This window comes from Falco peregrinus, chromosome 1 (assembly GCF_023634155.1).
Source record: "Falco peregrinus isolate bFalPer1 chromosome 1, bFalPer1.pri, whole genome shotgun sequence".
Classification (NCBI taxonomy): Eukaryota; Metazoa; Chordata; class Aves; order Falconiformes; family Falconidae; genus Falco; species Falco peregrinus.
Genome location: NC_073721.1, coordinates 77,429,812 through 77,453,211, shown reverse-complemented (window position 1 = coordinate 77,453,211; position 23,400 = coordinate 77,429,812). Strand labels below are relative to the sequence as shown.

The 23,400-nt window shown below is 41.1% G+C and overlaps 2 protein-coding genes across 2 annotated transcripts in view; one reads left to right on the top strand and one right to left on the bottom strand.

Moving 5' to 3' along the window:
• ARG2 (arginase 2) overlaps window positions 1–12,526 on the top strand; it is a 22,266-nt gene extending 9,740 nt beyond the window's left edge. Inside the window, exons 3-8 of the mRNA XM_055798529.1 lie at window positions 3,634–3,811; window positions 4,648–4,807; window positions 9,441–9,535; window positions 9,666–9,770; window positions 11,235–11,371; window positions 12,195–12,526. Coding sequence (XP_055654504.1) covers window positions 3,634–3,811; window positions 4,648–4,807; window positions 9,441–9,535; window positions 9,666–9,770; window positions 11,235–11,371; window positions 12,195–12,400 — 881 coding nt within the window. The 3' untranslated portion in view covers window positions 12,401–12,526. The remainder of the gene's footprint in view (window positions 1–3,633; window positions 3,812–4,647; window positions 4,808–9,440; window positions 9,536–9,665; window positions 9,771–11,234; window positions 11,372–12,194) is intronic.
• On the bottom strand, window positions 12,516–23,400 carry VTI1B (vesicle transport through interaction with t-SNAREs 1B). The gene is made up of 6 exons (XM_055798542.1): window positions 23,130–23,400; window positions 18,854–18,912; window positions 17,414–17,605; window positions 15,887–16,060; window positions 13,958–14,019; window positions 12,516–12,900 (listed from the first exon to the last, which is right to left on the bottom strand). The coding sequence occupies exons 1-6, from the start codon at window positions 23,242–23,244 to the stop codon at window positions 12,804–12,806; spliced, it is 699 nt and encodes a 232-aa protein (XP_055654517.1). The 5' UTR covers window positions 23,245–23,400; the 3' UTR covers window positions 12,516–12,803.

The following is a 23,400-nucleotide window of genomic DNA, read 5'->3' as shown; positions in this document are numbered from 1 at the left end:
TCTTGGCTAGACCTGCACTGCAGCACTGACAAATGGTGTAGATGCAGTGCTTTCTAATGAATGCAAGGAGGCTGGCTTTTGTGTCTGTCCACACCTCTTCCTAGCTTTCAGAACTTGTATCTACTGTCTTTTAAAAGACCCGTGTATATTCTCCTATATGTTAACTTTCTGTACTGATTTAAAAAGCTGCTTGTTTATAGTTATTGGTATCTTAAAACACAGTGCCTCAACTACCGAAGAAATTGTGTATTGTTTGGTGTGGTGGATTATATAAATCTTTTGCTAATGGCTAAATAACTGCAAGATCCACCAGATTGCACTGTGCTGCAGCATGTCTGTCCATTGAGCAATTTCTGTGTTGGGCAAAAAATAATGTAGTTGAGAAAGTTTTGATTTAAAGATTTAATTTTTTTAAATTTCTATGTGCAAGCAGGCAGATGACATGGAAAACCATTCAGGTCTAAGTATTAGACTAATCTAAGGCACTCTAAATAGAAGCTAAGAAAATAGATCAATAACTACTTTAATAAATGGACAAATTATTTTTCTTTACTGTTCAGTAAGCATTAAGACAAATGTACATGCTCATTTTGTCTCTAATATTTGGTCAGTCCTAACAAGTATATGTGCACATATGCACATACACACTTCTAATCACTTCAGGATACGTGGTTTATTTTTGTACTGTGAATTTTTTGTGTGTACTGTCTGTTCACTAAGCTCTCCTGCCCTAAGGCCACCTAATCATAGCTTTCAAAACTCTAGGCACAATGAAAAAACTAGTAGGAAGAAAAGACATTAGTAACGTTTGAGGACTGGATTAGTGTGTGCTTCTGATATTAACTACATTTAATTGCCTAGTTGGCTGAAAACATTCATATCACCCTGGAAAACAAGGTATCTTCGTCAAGCTCATAAAAACAGTGGGCCTAAGTAAAAGGGAAGCACAAAGATGAGAAAAAAAGCTGCTACAAGGTTTATGAACTCCATCTGAACAACAATAAACTTCTGAAGATGATAACAAAACCTGAAGACATCTATTGTCTATAACGGACATTAGGCTTTTTTATAAAAAAAATAGAGACATCTTAATGCAGGTGGTATGAGAGTACTGTTTGTGCAAAAGGTTGACAAGATCCCAGAACTCTGCACTCGCAAAAGTGTAGATACGGACGGACAGACATATCATACAGTACAAGCTGTATGAACCTGATGTGATCATAAGAAATAAATAGCTTTTTTATTCAGAAGCTGAACCATATCTTTTTGCCTTACAGATGGGGCTGGGAGGAGGGCAGGGTAAAGAAGAAAGGAATTCTTGCACACAAGTGATACTTCTCTAAACACACTTGCCTAGAATCTGACATGTTTGGTGTGCCTTGAGCATAACCTGAAGAATCTTAACCTGTTCCCTGAAGTGCTATGAAAGATTGCATGATTGGTTCTTTGTTTTAAACTGATCCAAAGATGGAATTTCATGATGTAATTTTATCCTTTAATGGGTAAAAATACTGTGATGTGCTTGTACGTCCTCTAAGACAACAAAATGTCAGTGGCAGGCCTTTCTTCCAACATTTTGTATATTGTGCAGTTCTGTAACGTGTGAGTCGCTGAACGCAGCTCCAGACTGCAGACTTACTTCCCACAGATGGCAAAGGTATTTGTACAAATACTTGTACAGTGTCTCCAAAAGCTCTTGATACCTATTGAATGATGTGATAGCTTGAAGTCTTGCTTCCAAAATTTGTCTCCTGGGCACGCTCGGGTACTTTCATCAAACTTTGAAATACTGAAATGTGTAGCAGGGTGCACATGCATGAGAAGTAGCCTTGCAGTAAGACATCAATAAAAAAAAGATTGTTGACGTTCATTGAACATCTCTCAGAACTAGCAGCTCTTTTCTGATTCTGCACAGCAGCAGAATGAAATAGGGTAAAAAAAAAAAAATATGTAGTGGTCCACAGAGATCAGATAGCACATTCAAGTTAAATCCAGTGCAAAATTCCAGAGCCTTCATCCTGCTGGCTAATTAGGTATTGCCTGAAGGAAGAAAACAATGCTGTTGAGTGCCTGTGTTGCCTTTTGAAAACCGGGGAGCAGTATGTCATGGTTCTGCTTACTATCTTAAGTCTCTGCAGATAATGTGTTTTCTCACAGAGTTGCTGAGACTGCATTTATTTTATCCTTTGCTAAGTAGCTGTGCTCAGCTGCCATGTCCTCTCCTAGCAAATACTCTGACATCTGTCCATCTGTGTCCCTGCTATAAAAGGTATGCTCTTGCCTTTCTCGTACGTGACTCAACCATTGTCCTTTTCATGTTTTTCTCTATGTTACTTTTGCATTACTTCTACCAAGTAAATTCACAGAGCCCATTTCCTAGATATTAGGCTAATGGCTTAATGGAAAGCATTAAGCAGGAAGCCCAGAGCCCCAGGTGGGCTGTTTCTTCCTGTTTTGCTTGCCTTAATGTGTCAAATTGCCCTGTTAGGCACAGGATGGCAAAAGGCAGAATGTCAGGCTCTAGCCTGGATGCTTTGAACTCCAAACAGGCTAGTGATTTTGAGGAACAAATGGGACAGGCATGCCTGGTATTCTGGGTGGTCCTGATTTACTAAGCCACTGTTGGTGTAGCTGTAAATACCTTGGGGCGGTTACAGTCCTCATCACTGCCTATCTGAAACTGAGAGGCTCTGGCCTGTGAAATACTGTTACAGATTCTGATAGCTAAATGACTATTATTAAGAAAGCATGTGGTATTGGACAGGAGACCTTCAAAGGATAAGCTCTATAATGTGTATGAAAAAGAGTTAAAACTTCAAATGCAGCCAGTTAATAAGTATGCTCACAGTTGGGTGGAGGAAGGAAAACAACACTCAAAAATGTTTCCTTTATTTTCTATTCTGTGAAGACTCCTTTTCATGGAAAGTAGTCAGAAAGACATTTTAAGAAAGGCTGAGTCTCAGACCCAGCATGTTGTCAGGCTTCAATAGCCAATTAAGTTGTAACTGGCAATGATAGGATCTCAAAAGAGGGTTGGAATCAAAACCCCAGAATTAAAATGCTTTCTAGACTATCTTGTGTTGAGAAAATGGACAGGTTCTCTTACAAAGCATTAGTGCACCCTCCATGGGGTTGCCTGGAAGTACTGTAAGAAAATTTCCGTTATTGGTAACTTGGCACTTTTGTGCCTTGAGTCTTGTGGGGTTTGAAAATGGAAAAGAACTGTTAGGACTCGGGCATAGATAGTGAGATGTGTAGTCCTAGGCATCTTTGATCAGCTGAGCTCGTTTAAGGCTGTATATGATCTGTCTAATTGGGAAGGAAGATGGCAGTACAAACTCTGCTTTTCCATGTTAAAATTGCCAGGAAATAATGAAATCCAAACTGTTTTTCTAGGTGACTTTCTATGACTGTCCCATCTCATCACTAAACTAAAGCCACAATACTTCTAAGCTTTCTAATCTGTGAAGTTGTGACAGTTGTTTGCAAGGGCACGCAAACAGTCAAATTAATGCATTTTCCCCATTGGTTCTTTCATACTTGCCCAACTGATTTTTCTGAGCGGACTGTATTTTGAACATTTCTCTGAGCACTTATTTCAGTAACTCACTCTCCTTTTGCTGCTGTTTCCAGGATGCCAAGTGTATGACTTTGGAGATTTGAACTTCACTCAAGTTCCCAATGACGAACTGTACAACAACCTGATACTGTATCCGCGGTCAGTGGGTTTGGCCAGCCAGGTACTGGCTGATGCTGTAAGCAGAGCAGTAGCCGCTGGACACAGATGTGTGACTATAGGAGGTGATCACAGGTGAGCTGAACTAGAAGCAATTGGTGGTGCATGCTGCAGGTTGACACTTGGAGTATAAAAATTTAATTAAGGGCACAGTGGGAACCACTTGGGGTCATTTCCTGGCAATACCATAGGGTAGCAGCATTTTGCTTTTATTGCTGGGGCTTTTAGAATGAAACGCTGAAGACAAATACAAAAATCTGACCTTCTAAGACAGTATTACTTGGGTCCAGACTGTTCTGTGATACATAGACATAAAAATGAGGCTTTCCTGTTTGGGACATTTTTGTGTGCTCAGGTCCCTTTAGGAACTGTTGTTCTTTATGCTGAATGTTTAGTGATGTGTCTCTTTTTGCCCCTCAGCTCTCAGGGTGTCAGCTCTCAGGATGGGTTTGCAATGCCTGCACACAGACCATTTTGTAATAGATCTTAACATCTGATTCTTTTTCCTCTTTTTCACTAACCTTTGATCTGAGAATTGGTTGAAGAAGGCGGAGCACGTAAGAATGAATTGTGGGGGGAAGTGTCATGACTGGAATAAAAAATGGGTGAATAGCAGAACTGATGAGTGAGCACACTAGGCACCTTAGCTCCACCCTAGCTCCAAATGATCTCTTAGAAGAGCTCTTTCTCATCGGTTGCTACTAGTATACTGTAAAGTTACTTGGAGTCTCCTGGAATCATGGTAGCGGTGTGCCACGCAGTCTGTATGGGATGCACTCTTTACTGTCACAGACGTCTGATGTGTTGAAACATGACAAAGTTGCTGACTGAAGCTGCAGCGACTTTCCGTTATCCTTGTAATTGTTCTGAAGGAGAAATGGTGACTAACGAGTTTACAACTGTACTTCCAGCTTGGCGCTTGGTTCCATCAGTGGCCACGCACGGCAGTGCCCACACCTTGGCGTGATCTGGGTGGATGCGCATGCTGATATCAACACCCCTCTTACAACTCAGTCTGGAAACCTCCATGGACAACCTGTCTCATTTCTCTTGAGAGAGCTTCAAGATAAAGTAAGTATCTTGCTCATATAGTTGGCCTACATTGAAATCTGCAGAGCATTTTACTACTTCTGGTGTGAGGTGCTTTATCTGCTGCAAACGCAGACCTTTTTTATCCAAGTACAAGCAAAAATATGTATTATTGGTGTGTGTATACATGCACATATGTATACACATATACACAAATGCACACACGCACTTAGAAGCAAGAATGAGAAAAAGCTTTTCTTTGTGTTAGCACCCTCATGGCCTGTACGGTAAGCCAGAGTTCACACAGACTGTGTGCAGCAGCTGGCCGCAGTGCCATTCCCACGTCCCGCGCGGCACCGGTGCTGAGGCTGTGCAGTGGCAGCAATTCTACCCATGGAGCGGAACCTCCCCCCAGCCGAGCCTGTGGGAACTGTGCTGAGCTCGCCTCCAGCAGCAGCTGGTTCCTGCACTGCTTGCTGCCTTGCGTGCTGCTTCTGCTCAGTTTGGCTTTTCTGTGTTTTGACAACTTTGGGGCTGTTCCTGCATGATCTCTCCTAACTGGCTTCTCTGGTGTTGGCTCCACCAAAATACTACAAACCAGAATAGCTGTACCTGCTTACAGGGTGTTTTTAAAGAGAGTCTTTTATCTTGAAAGAGGTCAGATGACCAAAAAGTGCTGTTTACTGGGGCACATGGAATGGCCCGTTTTTGCTACTGTCAAGATAGTGAAGGTTGCCCTAAGGCCTACGTACTGTGTCTGGCTTAGCTGCAGGCTGAACCTCCCTATACCGGTACCCGTAGCACCTACTGGAGACGCTGCAGTGGCAGCCTGTGCATCGTTCAGTAGCTGGGGCCTTTGCAGTAGGGACTTGGATCTGAGAGTGCTTCTGCTGAAGCTTAGGCTGGAGAGCAGGAGCAGGATCAGCAGCTGCAGGTTGAGAATGGATGCTGGAGCTGCAGAAAACCTGACTTTTATTTTATTCCGGCACTTTGCACTGCTCATCGTTTATCTGGGATTTCCTTTTTCTCTCTGATAAATTTTGGGGCTGCTGTGTTGATTGATGGAAGTATGCCTCTCCCAAGTAAGATCAAGCATCTTTAATGTCTTTATGGCTGTTGAGGGATACCATTGTGTTGGTACCTGTTTGGCATAGCAAGATTGCTGTCATCTAGTAAAGCTTTTCTTTTCTTCTGCAAATTCTTCTGAATGAATTCCATCCACAAGTTGGTAAGAGTCATTCAATGCTTTTACTTACTTTCTTCTTTGTAATAATTCCTGTGTGGTCTCTACAAACACAGTAGAATTCCTGAAGTAATGCAAAATTAATGGGGCTTCCTGAAATACCCCTAGGATGTGAGAAGGTTAATATAAGACTACTGTATGTCTAGTTTCTTGCCTAGAAGTTAAAGGGGGTGATGGTTTGGAGGGTTTTTTTCCCTTTTTGGTAACTACCCACTTCTGCAGGAGAGATGGGTAGACCAAGAGAAAATTCTGTAAATTTTGGAGCTCACAAGGTGAACAGTTTATGTCTTGGTGAGAACAGAACAAAACCAAGTTCTTTGATAGCTGAGCAAAGAGGAGAAAGGCAGAATAAGATACGCTGCTTTCCTCTTTTGTCTGTAGGACAAAAGTATTTAATTGGCTTCCTGTGTTGATCTCTGGTCTGCTGGGCTCCAGTTCTTGAGCAGCATGGAAAAGCAGTATTTATTTATTTGTTTATTTTTAGAGCTAAAAGAAGACTGAGTTTTCTGGGGTCAGTGTGGGAGCAGGCCTCTTGCCAGCAGCAGTAGTGAATAAAGAGTCAGATTAGGCTATATTAGAGGAGAGTTAGTCAGGTGTGGTGCTGGTTATGAGATCTCATCACAAGCCCACCTAAATTCTAGCTATCAGGAAGCCTTATGCAGCAACATCTGACACAAGCAGCTGTATTTGCAGCTACACAAACAGGTACATACTTGTTCAGAGGGTCTCCTTTCCACACTGTATTCCTTTTTAGAGGGAGGAAAACCAACATCTGTCCTGCTGGTACAAGAAGGTTTCTAATTTTTAAACAGCTGTTTAGCAGTAGTAGAACATGTCTTTGACAATAGTTTTGTCTGGCTATGTACCTGACTTACTGGAGGGAACAGGTGCATGTGGCTCACTCTCTTGCTCTTATCCAGTAGAGTGGTTGTGTTGGTAAAGGGACAAAAAGAGAATGTACCATCCTTTCCTGACTGCTTTGCAAGGATTCTTTCTGAATCCTAAAATTGTCTGCCACCAGGCAAGAAGGCTACTCTGCTCTAGGCTCGCTCTGCTAAGCATAACTTCTTTCTCAAAGCAACAGATGAACTAACCAGTTGCACTTTGCTTCTCAAGGAGGCTTCTATCTTGTCAAAGGGTATGTAGCATAGCAGTGTGAGGACAAAACAGATTTTGGGGTGAGCCCTGTATTGCCTTCCCTGCTTTCACTCATGCTGTGAAGGTACTTTTGAGCAACTTCTCCCCACCATGACACATCTGTGTGTACGCTTCTCTGGGTGGGCTCCCAGAATTCCACCAAACTGGCTCTCTGGGTCACAAAACTTTGTCATCAACCTAACAGGGAGCCAAGTGCTAACTAGCCTTCCTGAGACTGTCTAGATTGTTTTGTAGAACCACAGAGAACAGCCCCTTTGAGGATATAAAAAGAGAGCAAAATAGCCTGCATGATTAAATTTTACCTTCCTGATTCACTGCCCATCCCTGCTAACTGGTACTGCTCTTCCCGCATCTCCAGGCTCCTTCCTTTTCATTCCCTGTCAAGAAGGCATGGGACAGAGATAGTGGCGTAATATACATCTCTCTTGGTGGCACAATCTGTTTAGACTGTTCTTGGCCCCATGCCAGCAACTCAGTTTAGCTCTTTGCTTGGTTAATTTCCAGATGCATCCAAATGTCCCTGCAACTGCTTAAATCAGCAAAACTGCCAAGCACTCCCCAGGGCTGTCTCAAGTCCCTCGGTTTAGGTGTTCTCTCACCTGTTTTCAGAATCCTTTGTGTCCAGGGCTAACGAGCTTGGTCAATGCTGTACCGAATTAAATGTCCCCCTGCAGCAGACAACCTGAAACACACAAGTGATGCTTGTGGCTGTGAAAAATTTGGCCAGGTCCCTGCAGAACAAACACTGGTGGGTGTCTGCACAGTCCATTCACAGGCTGTCGGCTGCTACTGCTTCGTTCAGTTAGCTTCATGGGAGCACTGCGTGGTACTCTTCAAGGCAAGGTGGCTCTTTGGGGTTTTTAAAAAATGTTTAAAGTTAATTGTGTTGCTTTAAGGGAAAACATTTATAAACATAATCCTTTGACTGGCCTTCCTCAAACCAAGTATTAGTGCTGGGGCTTCTGGAACCATTCAAACTAAACTCATAAACTGCTATTAATAACTTACCCTTACACCTTTTTCTGATGCCAATTTGGCTTTACTATCGGCAACTCCTCTTCTGTTGCAACAACGTAAAAAGAGAGCCTACCAAAGGAAGTTAAGGCATTTCATTTTTTTATTTAAAGAGAAAGAGGTATAATTAAAAATAGCAGTATTAAATCTACTGAATCATTGATATTATCAACAATATTATCAATACTGTGCTCAGGTTATGGTATAGTGATGGGTTTTACAGATACAGCTTCATTTCTGAGACCTGGATTATTTTTCCTAGTTGTCTCCATTTATCCCTCTTCTGAATTAATGACTGCAGAGAGTTTCAGGTCATTGACCCAGAGTAACAAGTGATTTTATAGTATGGGCTTATTTAACCCCAATGTAATTAAATATAACTATGGGGGTGTAAGCCTTTAAAAACAAATCCAAACATTGTAACTGGAATATAATTAGCAATTGAGAAGTGTAAGAGGGGGGAAACAAAGCCTTCTTGCTGCTTGATAGCTGTGTTGGCTGTAGCGATTTTCAGAGCTGGGACAGGAAACCAGAGTCAAAAGCAGTCCTAAAGAAATCTGAGTTAAAGCACTCCTAAAATTGGTAGGTATTACTAATTGAAGGATTTCTGTAATTGCAACCATGACTATTTACCAAAGCTGAAAAATTACCTCATCGTCTTTCATTTGCTGTCCTAGACCTGCTCTCTTCAGTTCTACATTAAAGAACGGTATGATGTAGCTGAGTGTGGAGGCCTGACTTGTTGCCATGCCTCCCCCACAACTTCTTACTTTGAAGCTGTCCATGCCTAATGTTGTTTTTGCAACAAAGTTTGCCTGACTTTTTGGTGATTCTCCTAAAAAAGATACAGGTGCTTTGGTTTTCATTCTTCCAGTTAAGTCTGATGTACTGGGTCAGTTACATGACATTGCCATTAAAGGTACTAAGTGATCTGCATTGTATCTAGTTTCTTAACACTCCCCCTCTACATTTACTGATGCCAAGTACTTATTGCTTGTGGATTTGGGCTTTTTGTTCCTCTTCAAACTGGAAATGTAGAAAGTTGAAAACTTCATCCATTAACATTCAACTCGGGTAAAATAGTATGACAAAAGTAAGGACTGATTAAATCGGCATTAAATCACTCTCAAGTCATTTAAGTGTCTCTGTTTAGACAGAGAAAGGATGCTATAAATAAATACAAAGTTTTGAGGGAAGCATTAAATACAGTTTTGTTATGTATGTCATTAAACTAACCTAATACCAAACCTTGGCTTGCAGGTACCACAGCTTCCTGGCTTTTCCTGGGTAAAGCCCTGCCTTTCAGCATCTGATATTGTGTACATTGGTTTGAGAGATGTGGATCCTGCTGAATAGTAAGTTGACTTAAAGGATTTTTGTTAAAAGGCTGAAATAATGAGCTGCTTTCCTCATCGGGCTGTTCACAAAGGTTGCTAGATTTAAGCTTAGGCCAGTAATTATTTTTACAATTCTTTTTTTAAACAGCTATATTTTGAAGAACTATGACATCCAGTATTTTTCCATGAGGGATATTGATCGCCTTGGAATTCAGAAAGTTATGGAAAGAACATTTGAACAACTCATGAGCAGGTAACAAAACTATTACCTGATTTAAACTACTCTTGTCATCCACTTGTTGAATACCTGTTTTTCTGAAATTTAAATTCAAGTGAAGGTCACTCTTGATGTAAGGTGGCTTAACAGAACTCTTTAAGTGTCCGGTAAATAGTAAAGTCTTAGCAGTGACTTTAGTCCTTGACCTCCACATCTTGAACTGGAACCATTTGATAGTGTTTGGCAAAAAGCTACACAATGAGTTACATTAGTCAGTACAGTTGTGGCTGTTTTATATGATTTTTTTTTTCTGTTTCTTGAGGAATTCCGCACGTTGCTGCAGGTTGACAAGGTCTTGGAATCAACTCTGAGTCCAGGGTATACGTTATACAAAAAAATCTGTATCTTTATGTATCTATATAGCAACTTGAATTCAGCTGTTGGTACAAGAAGTAGAAGCATTTGATGGCTTCCTCCTTAGACTGTGCTCACATACGCTGTCCTGATGACAACCAGCTGCCGCTTTCAGTTCGGCTAGTGAAGGTCACTGTAACCGCTCCCTTACTCCAGTTCAATACTGAAGTCTTTGCTAACCTTGCTCAAGTTTGGGGAACCGGATCAGGCAGCAAATAGTGCTACACTAGGGACACATGGTGAGGATCAGAGTTAAAGGGTAACCTCTCACAGGGTAGAACAAAGTCCTGTAAGCAGAACAAGGTCCGTAGATCTGTGCTGCATGCTGTTATATCTAAAGGTGTGCTTGCCCCTCCTAGCTGCAGTTGTGCCAAGTAAAGAAGTTGCTAATCCAGGTACAGCAGATGATTAGTAGGGAGAAGTAAGTTGGAAGTATGTAGTCTACCACTTACATAGCTCATCTGAGTGACAAGCAGTGACCTATTTGTTAAGCTGTCATTGGTTGCCAGACCTCATGTAGTAAGCAACTAACATCCTAGGCTTACGTGACAGAGTTTAGAGGCAGCTTTGCCTTTAAAACTCTGCCTGAAAAATGTGGAAGGCTCCATTCATCTTGATGATGAGCTGTCTATGAAATCAAGCTTGGCGCTTCCTCTATCCTAGATGCCACACAAAGCAATGGTTCAGCCTTTCGCCCTGGCTTTCTGTACAAAAGGAGAAAAGGCTAGATTATGTCGTACATGTCTGTACCTTTTTCCAGCTAAGGAGACAAACACCAGATAAGATGGTTAGAACTAAAGTACTTATCAGCCAATTCACATCTGAGCAGGTGCTCAATGAAACTAGGAAGGCAAACTTCTGTTTTTCCAGTGTGTACTGGGGAAAGTTTTAAGAGTTTCAGAGTCCAAAGACATTTTAAAAAAAAATCCTTTCCAAATATATGTAAGACATGGTATAGGACTTAAGGGGGACCTTTAGCATCATGAACCATCATCCTGCTTTGCTGATCAGCCTGGACAGTAAGAAATACATGTAGAAAAAATTTTAAGGTTCTGACATTGCTTTTCCTGTTCTATTCTGTCTCAGGAGACAGAGACCGATTCACCTGAGTTTTGACATTGATGCTTTTGATCCCTCATTGGCTCCAGCAACTGGGACTCCTGTTCTAGGTGGATTAACTTACAGAGAAGGCATGTACATCTCTGAGGAAATACACAACACAGGTAGGAGCTGACCAGTGGTACTAGACTAAGCAAGGACAGAACAAACTACATTGAGCTTGTAACTGTGTAACTTAGTAAGATAAATGCAGTCAAAGCTAAGGTGCCTACATTCAACCTTCAGTAAGGGAAAAAGAAGCCCTACAGATGGGCAATACCCCATGTGTTGGAAGCAGCTTAACAATCAACAACTTCAACTTACCAAAAGTAAATAAAACATATAATATGATAACTAATGCCAAAAATTACTTGGTCATCTTGTATAATACTGTCCCTTATTCCTAAAAGTGAGGTGAGATATAAAAATGGGCACCTGGAATAAAAAAAATGGATGCAAACAATTCTAAACAGTTTGAAGGTCCGTTCTAGGATTCAAAGCTAACAAATCAAGCTTTCACTGAGTACACTGCAGCTGATTCAACATAAGGATGAAAAAACCCCACAACTAGACAAGAGTCAACAGAATGATGAATAGGATGGCAAAAAAAATACTAGCTGAGACTATTTTACATCACCTAATTTTTGGACTAGGAGAAAACAAGATTAAAAAATACTCCTCTCCTAAGTTTATGTGGAACATCAAGCTTATTTTTGTGAATGCTAAAAGCACGAACGAGTGAGGTAGTGATGTCATAAGAAAGAACCACACTGAAAAACACGAACTTGCATTTAAGAATAACCTTATTCCTCACCTGAGAGCCCATGTAACTTGTCTAAGGGGTAGAATAATATCAGGCTTGCTGCAATGAATGAAAGACCACAAAAGAAACCCTATTAGAGATGTTACCCTTTTTCATAGTAACAAAGCTGTAAATAATTTTCACAGGAATGCTTTCAGCTGTAGACATGGTTGAAGTCAATCCACTGCTTGGAGCTTCTCAAGAGGAAGTGAACGCAACTGCTAGTCTTGCAGTCGATGTGATAGCAACGTGCTTTGGGCAGACAAGGGAAGGAGCACACACTGCTTTTGATGAACTCCCAACACCCAGTTCTCCAGATGAATCTGACAGTGAAGAGCAAGTGAGGATTTAAGAACCTGAAGTGTCAGGTACATCGGACATTACAGAGCTCCGCTGAGGCACTTGAGTGAACAGATTGTCAACACTCGGCAAATACTGTTAACTTCTCAATTTTTAAATAAACTAGCTTTTCCACTGATTGGTGGCTACTTTATTACATACCAAGATTTATTTGTTTAGTTAAATATATACAAATCGAGACGATAAAATATTTATTACCTTCTTATTAATCTTACCAGTAGTTCAAGTCTGTCTCTGCATTTTCCTTTTACTTCCATTCTCTGTCTTTCTAGTGTCAGTACAGTTTCAGCTGAACATGCTGTCTCAGGAGACAGGTCAATCATCAGACAGTCAGAGGGAACAAACAGCTCATCTGGTTCCTCAGTGGTGAAAAAGTTCATCTGAGTCACAAAGATTCATCTGCTGCGGAAGAACTTGTAGTAGACCACACCTCCCAGGATGGCTAGTTCCAGGATGATGATAATTGACAGCAACAACTTATTAGTGGTTACTCTAGAGTTTAAAAAAAACAAACAAACAAAACAAAAAAAATCCAAGATAGCTTCTTTTCCCCTTGGTTATGAAAGCAGATTCTAGATAATTTGGTCACCATTTTACCTTCCCTAAGTGTACTCCCTGTTCCAGCTATACCACACAAGGGCTACTGGAATAGCTCTTAACAAGCAGGAAAAGACAAAATCAGTAGTTTCCTACTCAGGTTTTCCTGGAAAATCTGCTTAAATCTTCTACTTCAACAGTAGCATTTCTGTTCCTCTTCCCCCACCCCACATAAGGCAGATCATTCTGCTCTATACATGCCTACTCATTCAATTAAGCACAGAGGAAAGCATCAGCTGAACTCCTGTACTAAAATCCACACTGTGGTGCTTTTACTTGGAACTATGTAGCTGAAGTAAAACCGTAAAATCTCAAAATAATAATGTACTTCTAATGAAAATTACATGGCTATACCCATTGCTAAAGGAAATTACGATAAATGAAAGAGTGTTAGGCTAGAAGGACCTACTGGAAATACACTCCATGAACAGGTTTATAAGGATAAGTAAACCATATAGTTAAGAAACCAAATACACATTTACTTTAGTCACCAAAACACAGTGTATGGTCAGGCTCAGAGCTTCTCATATGACAGTCTAGCTACTCTAGGACATTAATACGGGATAAATAGAGATCTGTCTGTGTCATCGGACATCTAAATCACTTAATGCTGCAGTGATGTATGGCACAGCTTTTTCCAACCTGAGTAACATGCTGTGTCTAAAGTTACCACCAGCAATCTGCTGTAACTTATGTCCTTCCACAATTTATCATGCAGGATGGTTAAAGACTGCATGTTACCCTAAATAAGCAGTACATGTTCAGCAGAGTTCAACTACCTGCACTCCATTAAATATGTAACCAGAGAGGAGAAAACACAAATTGGCTTTTGCCCATAGGCATGTTTACACATTCCCTAACAGTTTCAGCTGACACTCTATTTTTTTACCTGAAACCAGCAGGCAACAATGCTAGCTGCCAAGTGCTGTTCTACATCAGTCATGCCACTCACCTCCTGGACATAGAACGTAGAATCTTGCGACTCTTGCTCAAATTTTCACTTGTATTCACCAACTAAGAAGCAACAAAAGTTATTTGTCAGTTGAACAAGTATGCAGCGGTTCTGTAAGATGTACTTGGAAGTAGCTGGTGTTGAAATGTTGTAATTAATAAAGGGACTGAGGCTATATTTTCTCAAAATTCAGAGACATCATTGTTCTCTACACACAGTACCAGCTGGAAGCATTGTCTCCTTTCTAAGAAGGAAATAAGACTTCGATGTACACTTTCCCTTAGATAAAAAGATATGCAATTTAGGACCACTTTCTGCCCCTTTATTTAATCTACCAATACCAGAAACTTGGTATTAGTTCTTTTCATTAAATTTCATTTCATTATACTTGTTGTTGACACCAGAAGAAAATGATACCTTCATGTTCTCCCCAGCGTATGTCTGGAACTGTTTGAAATGCTGTTCAATTTCTAGCCAAGAAAGAACCACATTGCACTGACAGGTCTAACTGACCCAGTGGATGTGAGCTCTGAACTGTTAACAGATGCTCCATTTCAGCTTCATAATGCTCAGAAATGAACTGTCAGGTACTTCTTGGTCAGCTATTACACAGCACATAATTGAGGGTATGGACAACTAAAAAAAGCTGTTGTCTCACAGAGTGAGGATTCATGACATATGGCCACTGGAGGTCTCCAGGTAAGATTTCATTACTCCAGTTCCAAACGTTCAAGGTCAGTGAAAGGTAACCCAGGTCACTTAACATCACAGATGCCTGCCTGCACAGTTCCTCTGTAGTTCAAGCTATTGCCCTCAGCTGCAAAACTCGCCCTGTAATACATTACTTTGCACTGAGATGGACTGGACAAAGCTGGGAAGAAAACTACCAAGTCCATTCAAAGCATACTAGATTTCCAATCTTTTCTATGAAAGATGAAGCAAGAAAAAAGTCTGTTTCTACTTGGAATGTGTGGTTAATGCTGTTCAGTGACACAATGCCTAAAAGGCTCACAATAAAAGTCACAGCTTCATGAACCATCTGTTGATAGACTGACACGCTTGAAGGACTGTAATACTTTCTACTAGAAAAAGAACAGACAAATACTATGCCTACAAATCTTAAGATAACATTTCCTTTCCTGCTCTCCAACCCAAATCTGGGCACAGGGCAAATAAAATTCTGACTGAAATAAATAAACTACTTAAATGAAAAAGCTATGGGCTTTGTTGCAATGAGTAGAGGTAACTACCAAGAAAAGGGATATGCTTTTTGTTTTGGCTGAACGTGCTTACTTGCCAAATTCAGCATCCCCCTGCAAGTCACTAACCTAAAACCTTTACACTCAGGATCCCTTGTACACACAGAAAATCCTATCAGTTTGTTACTTTAAAACTTGAATTCTCCGTTTTGCCCGTGTAAAACGAATTAATACTTTTTAAAGCTTCTGCAGTAGAAGCAGAGCTTCTTGACCCAAGGATGAGAAACAGGCATCTTGTCCGACACTTTCTCCCTCCCTACAAATACTGGAAGGTTAGTAATTAAGTAATTAAGCTTCTACTAAATTTCCTTTCTTGAGAAAAACTTGCTAACTGCCTCCCAAATCTAAACCTGTACTGGTAATCTAGTGGTGGGCAACTTCTTAGCATTTGTTTAAATCTCTCAATTTTTTCAGTAGCGCTATTCTTTTTTAGCAGGTTCATAGGTCTAGTACCCAATCTTGCACAGACACAGCAGCAGACATTTGGCCATCATGCTTTGGGCCCTTCTACATTAGGAGCACAGCACAGAAACATGGCAGCCTGGATGTGGTCTGTGGAAACATCGATTGCTGTGTCTAGGGAGGTCTCTGAGAGTAGTTACTGGCATACAGTTCCCACTAAGCTAATACCAGGTTGTTTCAATACAATGCCCACAGTTTCTCTGCTTACTCTGCTCTTGGTGCGTTCCAATTGCTCCCGCTGCTCCCCAAGTTCTTCAATTATATCGGTGCCAATCTGATCTGTTTCAGCAGCAATTCGGTGCGACCGCTCAATGCTCTGGCTGGCTCGGTTCAGGCTGTCTGTTCCCTGGAGAAGCAGCACCCTCTGTGACTGCAGATTAGTCTGAAAAATAATGTATGCTTAACTATTAAGCACAAAGACAGGGGTATTAGGCTTCTGACATATTAAAAAGTTAGGACATGACTCCACAGACCATCCATTTGTATTAGCTGTACATGCTTCTTATGTTAATTGATATAGCTTAGTTAATTTTGAAAGAGTTCTTGTTCACATTGTAAGGTTACAGCTAAATCTGGTTAAACCTTAAAAAAGAACACACAGCTAAGAGTTAAAACAGTTACAAAAAGCTGTCTTTGTAACAATTTACTTTTCCTTCAAAGACTATTTACATGAAAATAGTATTTTTGCTTTCCAGATGCTAACTTTTCCTTCCATTCCGAGCTAAATTCAGTCTTATTTGTGACTTCACAACTGGTTGTCAGGAAAATCATTGAGAGTTTCAGTCAAAAGGATTAGGAACAAACAGCACTATTGGACTGCTAAGTAACAAAGATCCTCTTTTCATGTCAGTAGATTCGGCTAGAGGATAAGTAGATTCGGCTACAGGATAAAAATGTTTGCTGATCTTGGGGTCAAAAGTAGCTCAAAATAAAGTATTTTCTCAGGCTTCAGAAAGTCTAATCTACTACCCTGCTCTCAGGTTTTAGAGGAACCAATCAAAAGGAATCAAATGCAAAAATTTACAAAGCTACTGCAGAACAAGACACTAAGGAAAGAGCCTCTCTCAAACCTGCCTTATCTAAGGCAGACAAACCAAAAGGCCACCTCCGTGAACTTCCTGTACAGACGACAGCATTTTGAAGATAAGCAGATTCAGTCTCATTAGCTCAGCTGTATCTAAGATTATCTGGTAAACAAAGACACTGGTGTATTTCTTGCACTGCAGCAGCACACCCATAGTGAACAAGTGCTAGAAGATGACTTACATTTTCTTGGAATTATTTACACTGAGATTGCTTAAGAGAATTCCACCAAGGTACCTATACAGAGCATGACTCTCACTCTTTGCTAGTTTTGGAGCCTAAAACTAGATCAGTTGGCCTTTCTTCTCAGTCAGTAGCATCGCTTTTGTTTTCACTACTGCAGGAGCATGATTAAACAAAGCATTTCAGTACAGAATGTTGTGTAAATTACTAACCGCATGGCATTCAAGCAGTTCCATTTTGATTATACTCATATCTTTGTTTTAGAACAGAAAAGCTTTCCTTTTGAGTTCCAAGTGTTCCTTCTCCTCCCTGAGATACTCATGTTACATGCAGAGAGATGTTACATGTAACACAGGGAGTTACACAAGCACAGAGGCTAAGTGGATTAAAGTAGAAACACTGTAAACAGTAAATCGGGAATATTAAACAATCACAGCAACGTTAAACAAAATTTATATCTAATTCTCACACTCTGTTCATTTTCTGTGGAGAAGATTCCATATTTTATATCGCCTTGACTTCCAGGGCCCAATCCCAAATCTGTGCTTCTCATCTCTCTCTGGAATATGGAGAGGTCTCTCCTGTACGCTCGGATTTTGCTCATCATTTGGTTGCGGAAAGTCAGGGGAGCATACTTCAGTTCTTCCTCCATTTCCCGCAGCTTTAATGAATGAAAGAAAATGTATTTATTTTTTAAAGCACCAAATCTATTCTCATCAGCAGCTATATTCAAAACTCACCCCCAGATGAAGGGATTTGTAAGTTTTTATGTGATTGGGCAAGGGGGATTAACCCCAAAACCTATACACCTCATCTAGTATCATGTATACCATTCTGCAAATGCTGTTCAACCTCCATGGATTTTCAGATACACAACGCCTCAAAAAAAAGATTAGAAACAAAAATTAACTGCTAGGATTAAATGCTTGATTTATCCTGAAACGTCACTCTATAACTTCAGAATCTGCAGTTCTCAGTTTCACATAGTTTAAGCATTTATAGGATAGGTATCAGCTTCTCATAATATCTATGCAATAGAGATCTATTGCATAGGTAGGCATGCCACTAAATTCACACTCCGAATTATCCTGGCATGACAACTGGAGTTAGGATTTGTAAACACTGAGATTCTGGATGCATGAATTTTCACATCAGCTTATAGTGACAGTTGTTACAAATTTACAATGCTTAAAGCTGTCTGCCAATATGAGCGCTCTCACAATATGAGCTCTACATCTCATATATCACCTACACAGGTATCTGTCAATAAACCCCAGTAAGTCAGAAGAATAAAGCTTTGACTCAAACATCCTAACAAATGTCACATTAATATGAAAAGACAGCTTAATCCATAACGTCTTGCTTAAAAAGATATTAAAAAGTCACACAGGGGTTTTTTGTGCTGTTCCACATCACCTGCTGTCCCGGAAGCCAATACAATAGAGGTTTCAAATATTCAAGGTTCCTAATATTTAACCGTCAGACTACTATAGAAAGATCAGATGGGTCAAAGAGCAACATGAAAAAAGACGCAGAGGGTCAGGGCAAAGCAGCAGCAGATTGTCTACAAGCCCTCTCTACAATCTCTAGCAATTTTAATTGCACCTCTGTCATTCTCCTTTGTTCAACAGTGGGAAGGCAATGGCCAAAGCGAGCACTCAAGAAAAAAAACCAAACAAACCCAACCCAACCACCTCCCACATGTAAGAGTATTTGTGTATATCTGTATGTGTGTGTACATATATACACCCACAAAAGCCTAGACAGACACAACTATCAGATCAATTAAAAATAAAGTATTAAAAAAAATATATCTGCTTGCCAGAACAGGATCCATGAAGAAAGGTAATATCCTTTTTAAGCAAATTTCAACCAGTCAGAAAGGCCAGAAGCCTAGACTTATGTTTACCGTTTCATTTGCTTCACGCTGTTTCTCATCATATTCTCGAATTAGTTTTTTCTTCTCCTCTGTGAAAGAAAAAGTAGCATGTCAGATATACTACACAGAGACAATAGAACTTCAACTCAAGCCATTACAGACAAGGAAGCTGCCACAGATGGCTGATTACACAAATGCCACATCAAAATCTACCACAAACAGGAACAGCCTGTTCTTATGACAACTTTTCAAAAGGGGGTACAGGGAGACAGCAGAAACCACCCTTCCAAATGCTGGCCACTACCTGAGAGACAAAAGAACTCATTTTTCAAACCTGAAATATTTTTCTGACCTATTATCCTCCAGTCTCCACTGACAAAATTACGTGTTGATAAACACATAACATGAAAGAGGACATGCTGGTAAACAGCTCATAAATATTTTTTTTTTTTTTTGCATCCATTTGGCAAGATCACTGAAGGCTGAAACTATACTATTGATTTGAACAGAAAATCAGGTCAATCTACATCTTCCAAGTGAGCCCTGAAGTTCCTGGCAGACAGGGCGCTCTGCATTCTTGTGGTCCTAAAGTAACTAGGTAAACAGGGTAAGTGTTCTATAGAGTACTCTAGATTAGGTGCCATCACGTTATCACCTCAGGTTCATGGATTAATGCCCAAATGCTTTCCTCTTCTGGAATGACATCAGTTGTTTGAATCAGCCAATAAAGCTATGTATTTTAGTTGTTTGTGACAGTCATTTGCTAGGATCCCTGCATCTAGGGCTTTGGAGGCCAAAGAATGGGTTTCACCACTGTTATTCTATTTTTAAACAAAACCGTAAGACATGTATTTTGCATATGTTAAGAAACTATCATACATCTCTAATACCCACAGTCAGTGGAAGTATAATTCTGAAACTCCCCGTACCTCAATGGAGCCAAAATACATGTTTTATAAGCTTTTGCAAAAGCACTGAAGATGACCACAAGAGGACTCTTGTAGTGTGAATTAAACAAACTTCTGTCAGAAGCCTGATAAATATGCACTAGCCTAATTCACCTCTCTCAGGAGAGAATAACGCAGTCTTAAAATTTTAGCTAGTAAAAAATGCAGTCAGTCATCTTGGTAAAACTTCTCTAATGTGATTAAACTTAAAGACAACATTATGAAAGCATCATTGCAAAATGACAAAAAAAAGTCTAAAAAAATCAGACTTCATAATACTTTTTTGTAAATACGGTCCTCTGCAAAAGAAGCAGTTCTATTCCACTGAGTTCTCAACAGAGACTAGGAAAAAAAATGGAAGTGATCAAAATACATATATATATATATAGCGCCTCTCATGTACACAACATGCCTAAGCTGTAGGTTCTCCTTTTCAGTTAAAACTCATATTAAGCCCCCAAAACTGAACTGTTGAGAACTTAAGACAGAATCGAAAACCATCATCTAACAAGAAGCTATGCTCTCAAGCAGTACACAGAATTATTACAGACTAAGCTATATTATGACTGTTAATGCATTACACACTAGCGGGTATCAGGATATCAGCTGGTATCACACGTCAGTTTATTCAGGAGGAAATGCTGACTTACGGGGTTCCTAAACACACTCTCCTCAACTTCTTCTATAATTTACCGCCACACACATTTGTGCTGATGCAGTTATTTGCATAGCTGTGTTACAAGTGGACATGAACTGCAGCAAAACAGCCTTCAGAAGTCAGTATTTTCTTTCATACAGGTCATTTCACTAATCTGATTTAAGTAACACCCTCTTAAAATAGCTGCTGTCTCAAACGGATCAAAACTTGGCTGACAAAGCAGCATTTTACCTTCTTTATGGCCCCCGAGTGGAGTAAGACATTGCACTGATGAACAAGCAGTTAAAGAAATACTAGTTTCCAAAAGTCAAGCAGCAATGGCTTGAGACTTTCTTGTCTATGGGTAATGTGGCTTGAAAGCATTATACTGGATCGGGCCTAACAGAAATCCCAGAATATATTGAGCAGTTTATTTCATATCACTCCAGATTAATGTGTGACTTATGCGACAATATTTTTAGTACAGTAATAGTAAAACGTAAAAAGCCACAGTAACATTATCCACATGCTCATCAACATTAAACTGATTTATTTCCAGTAAGAAAGATTCAGTTGAAAAGTACAGCTAACTGAATTAATTTAGAGGAAAGTATCTATATCTGAAACTGATCCAGGCTGTTTAAAATGCCTTCTTACAAATTTGGAATGAAAAATCTTGGTTTTAGAGGTACGAATTTGTTATCTTGTTTATACAGAGTAAGACAGCATTTCTAAACCTCTGTCCCTCAAAGATGTCCCAAGGACTACAGATTCTGTTGTTGCTCAAGTTTGGGAGTATGCCAATCATCTAAAAAAAGTATGCGAGGTATCTCTTATTGCCTCCTGAAATTTTCAGGATCAGATAACTCGAAAAATAAAGATACAACTCCCTTCCCCGCAAGTACAAGAATCAAACAAAGCACATTAGGAGAGTGGAACACCGCTACCAGATAAACCAATTCCTGACTTGACTTAAACTCTCTTAGAAATGCTTTCCAAAAATATTACCAGCATTTTTGCAGCAACAAATTTAAAGAACAGGAGAGTTACATAAAATTTTGTAGCATGTCTGAAAAATCAATTTGCAATTACTTATAATCGATTGAAAAAAACCCCAACAAACGAAAACCTACAAGCATTGCAAAAATCACTGCCTGTAAATATGCCATTTAAGCCCATTGCTCAGAATTCATTGTCAAGAATTCATTGCTCAAGACCATCTGAGTTCCATGGAGACCTGACAAAGCTTTACCAAGAAACCAACCACTCTCCTTTCTACAAGGAAATAAGGATTTCCTACAAGAAAGGGTGTTTCTTCTTTTATGCTTTTTATTCTTGTCGACCTCTAGTGAAATTAACTCAGCTTTGAAAGTTGCCATATGCAGGTCTGAACATCTTTCTTGAACCAAACTTTCTGGAAACGCTGATGACAAGGACTGCAACCCTGAATTTTACTCATTATTACATAGAAAGCCAGGTAAGAAACAGAACATTCAGCTTTTCATAGTCTGTGTTATCTAGTACAGGCTGGTATATTCTGCACAAACCATTTGTATGATTTTACACCTAGACACAGAAATTTGATAAATTCCGGGATAATTACCAGACCGCAGCAGAACGCGGCTGACAGCCCCAGCTCCTTCTGGTACAAAACCCAAGCTGAGGTTGAGTTCAACAATGTATCATGTTTCTCATATGAAAGAAGCATTTAATCTAAGAGATTCTGTGACATTGGTGAAACTGTCCTTGTCAGATCACGTCCCTTTCCAGTTCTCAGAATACTGCCAAGTATTAAGAACTGAATTAGAAGCACATTGCCAAGTCCTACAGAGAACTGTTCTGTCAGTGTTTTACCCACTGGTACGGTATAAAGAATACTCACAAAATTAGGTTTTGCTTCTACTATAACTTTGTATAACTTGATAGTTTTTTTGCTAGTCTAGGAGTAGGTAGTGTGCAAACCAGACTTTTAGAACAGTCATTTAAAATGCATATCTTCTCTAGTAAGTCTACAAACGGTTGTGGACAGTTGTGATAATGAGAAGTGCTTTTATTTCTGCTGATGAGATTTTAACCAAGAGTCAACAATGTCAAAACAAGCCAAAGCACTGCGATTTAGACAGTTCGCATAGAAACAGCATAAAATAGCATCCAAATAACAACTCCTCCTCAGAGGTGAAGTTTGCCAGACGAGAGCTGCTGCTCCGGAGGATGTAAAGTGACACACCAGCCTCGCTGCCTGCATATCTGGGGGCCAGGCCTAACGCTCAAGAGCAAAGCTGCCAGAACATAGCGGCACCTGGAAAAGAACACGCAGCGACGCCAGACCGAGCCAAGCCGCCCGCCCCCTCCGAGAAGGCGCTACCGACAGGGATGCACTGAACGCCTGCCAGCGCCACGGCCGACCCCCTCCCCAGGCACAGGCTCTCCTAAAGGGCTTCTGCCCTGCCGGCTGTAAAATCAGGTTTATCTACGGCGGCACAAACGCCCAAACGGCGCTGCAGCGGCGCTAGGGCAAGCGCCGGCTACGCGAGGCCGCCGGCAGGGAAGCCCCGAGCGGCGGCCCAGCTGCCCCGGCGGGGCGGAGGGACAGCGGGCTCGGCCCCACCGACAAGCAGAGGCGGCTCAGGCCCCGCGCCCGGCAGAGCCCCGCGCCCCGTCCCGCCACCGCTGCGCCCTTCCCCGAGCAACCAGGGGCGGCCGCCGCCCGCCCCCGCCTCACCGGCCGCGCTGCCCCGCAGCCGCTCGGGGACGCTCCGCAGCTCTCCGTGCAGTCCCCGGAAGATTTCGTGCAGCCGCTCCAGGTGCTCCGAGGAGCCGGCGCCGCGGCCCGCCATGGCAGGGAGCCGCCTCCCGCCGCGCTCGGCGACAGCGACCGCCACCGCCTCCCCCGGCCCCCTCGGCTACGCGCCGCGCCGCGCCGCCGCTCCCCCGCCAGGCACTTCCGCCATCGGCGGCGGCCCGCGGCTCCCCCCGCGCCGCCGGGCGCCCGG

Bases quoted from the DNA above. Each gene is read 5' to 3' on its own strand.
- VTI1B (XM_055798542.1), bottom strand. From the start codon at position 23,244: ATGGCGGGCCGCGGCGCCGGCTCCTCGGAGCACCTGGAGCGGCTGCAC. The intron at 18,913-23,129 runs GTGAGGCGGGGG...TTTCTTTCACAG, and splicing joins GCTGCGGGGCAGCGCGGCCG to AGGAGAAGAAAAAACTAATT. The intron at 17,606-18,853 runs GTAAACATAAGT...CATTCATTAAAG, and splicing joins AGCGTGAAGCAAATGAAACG to CTGCGGGAAATGGAGGAAGA.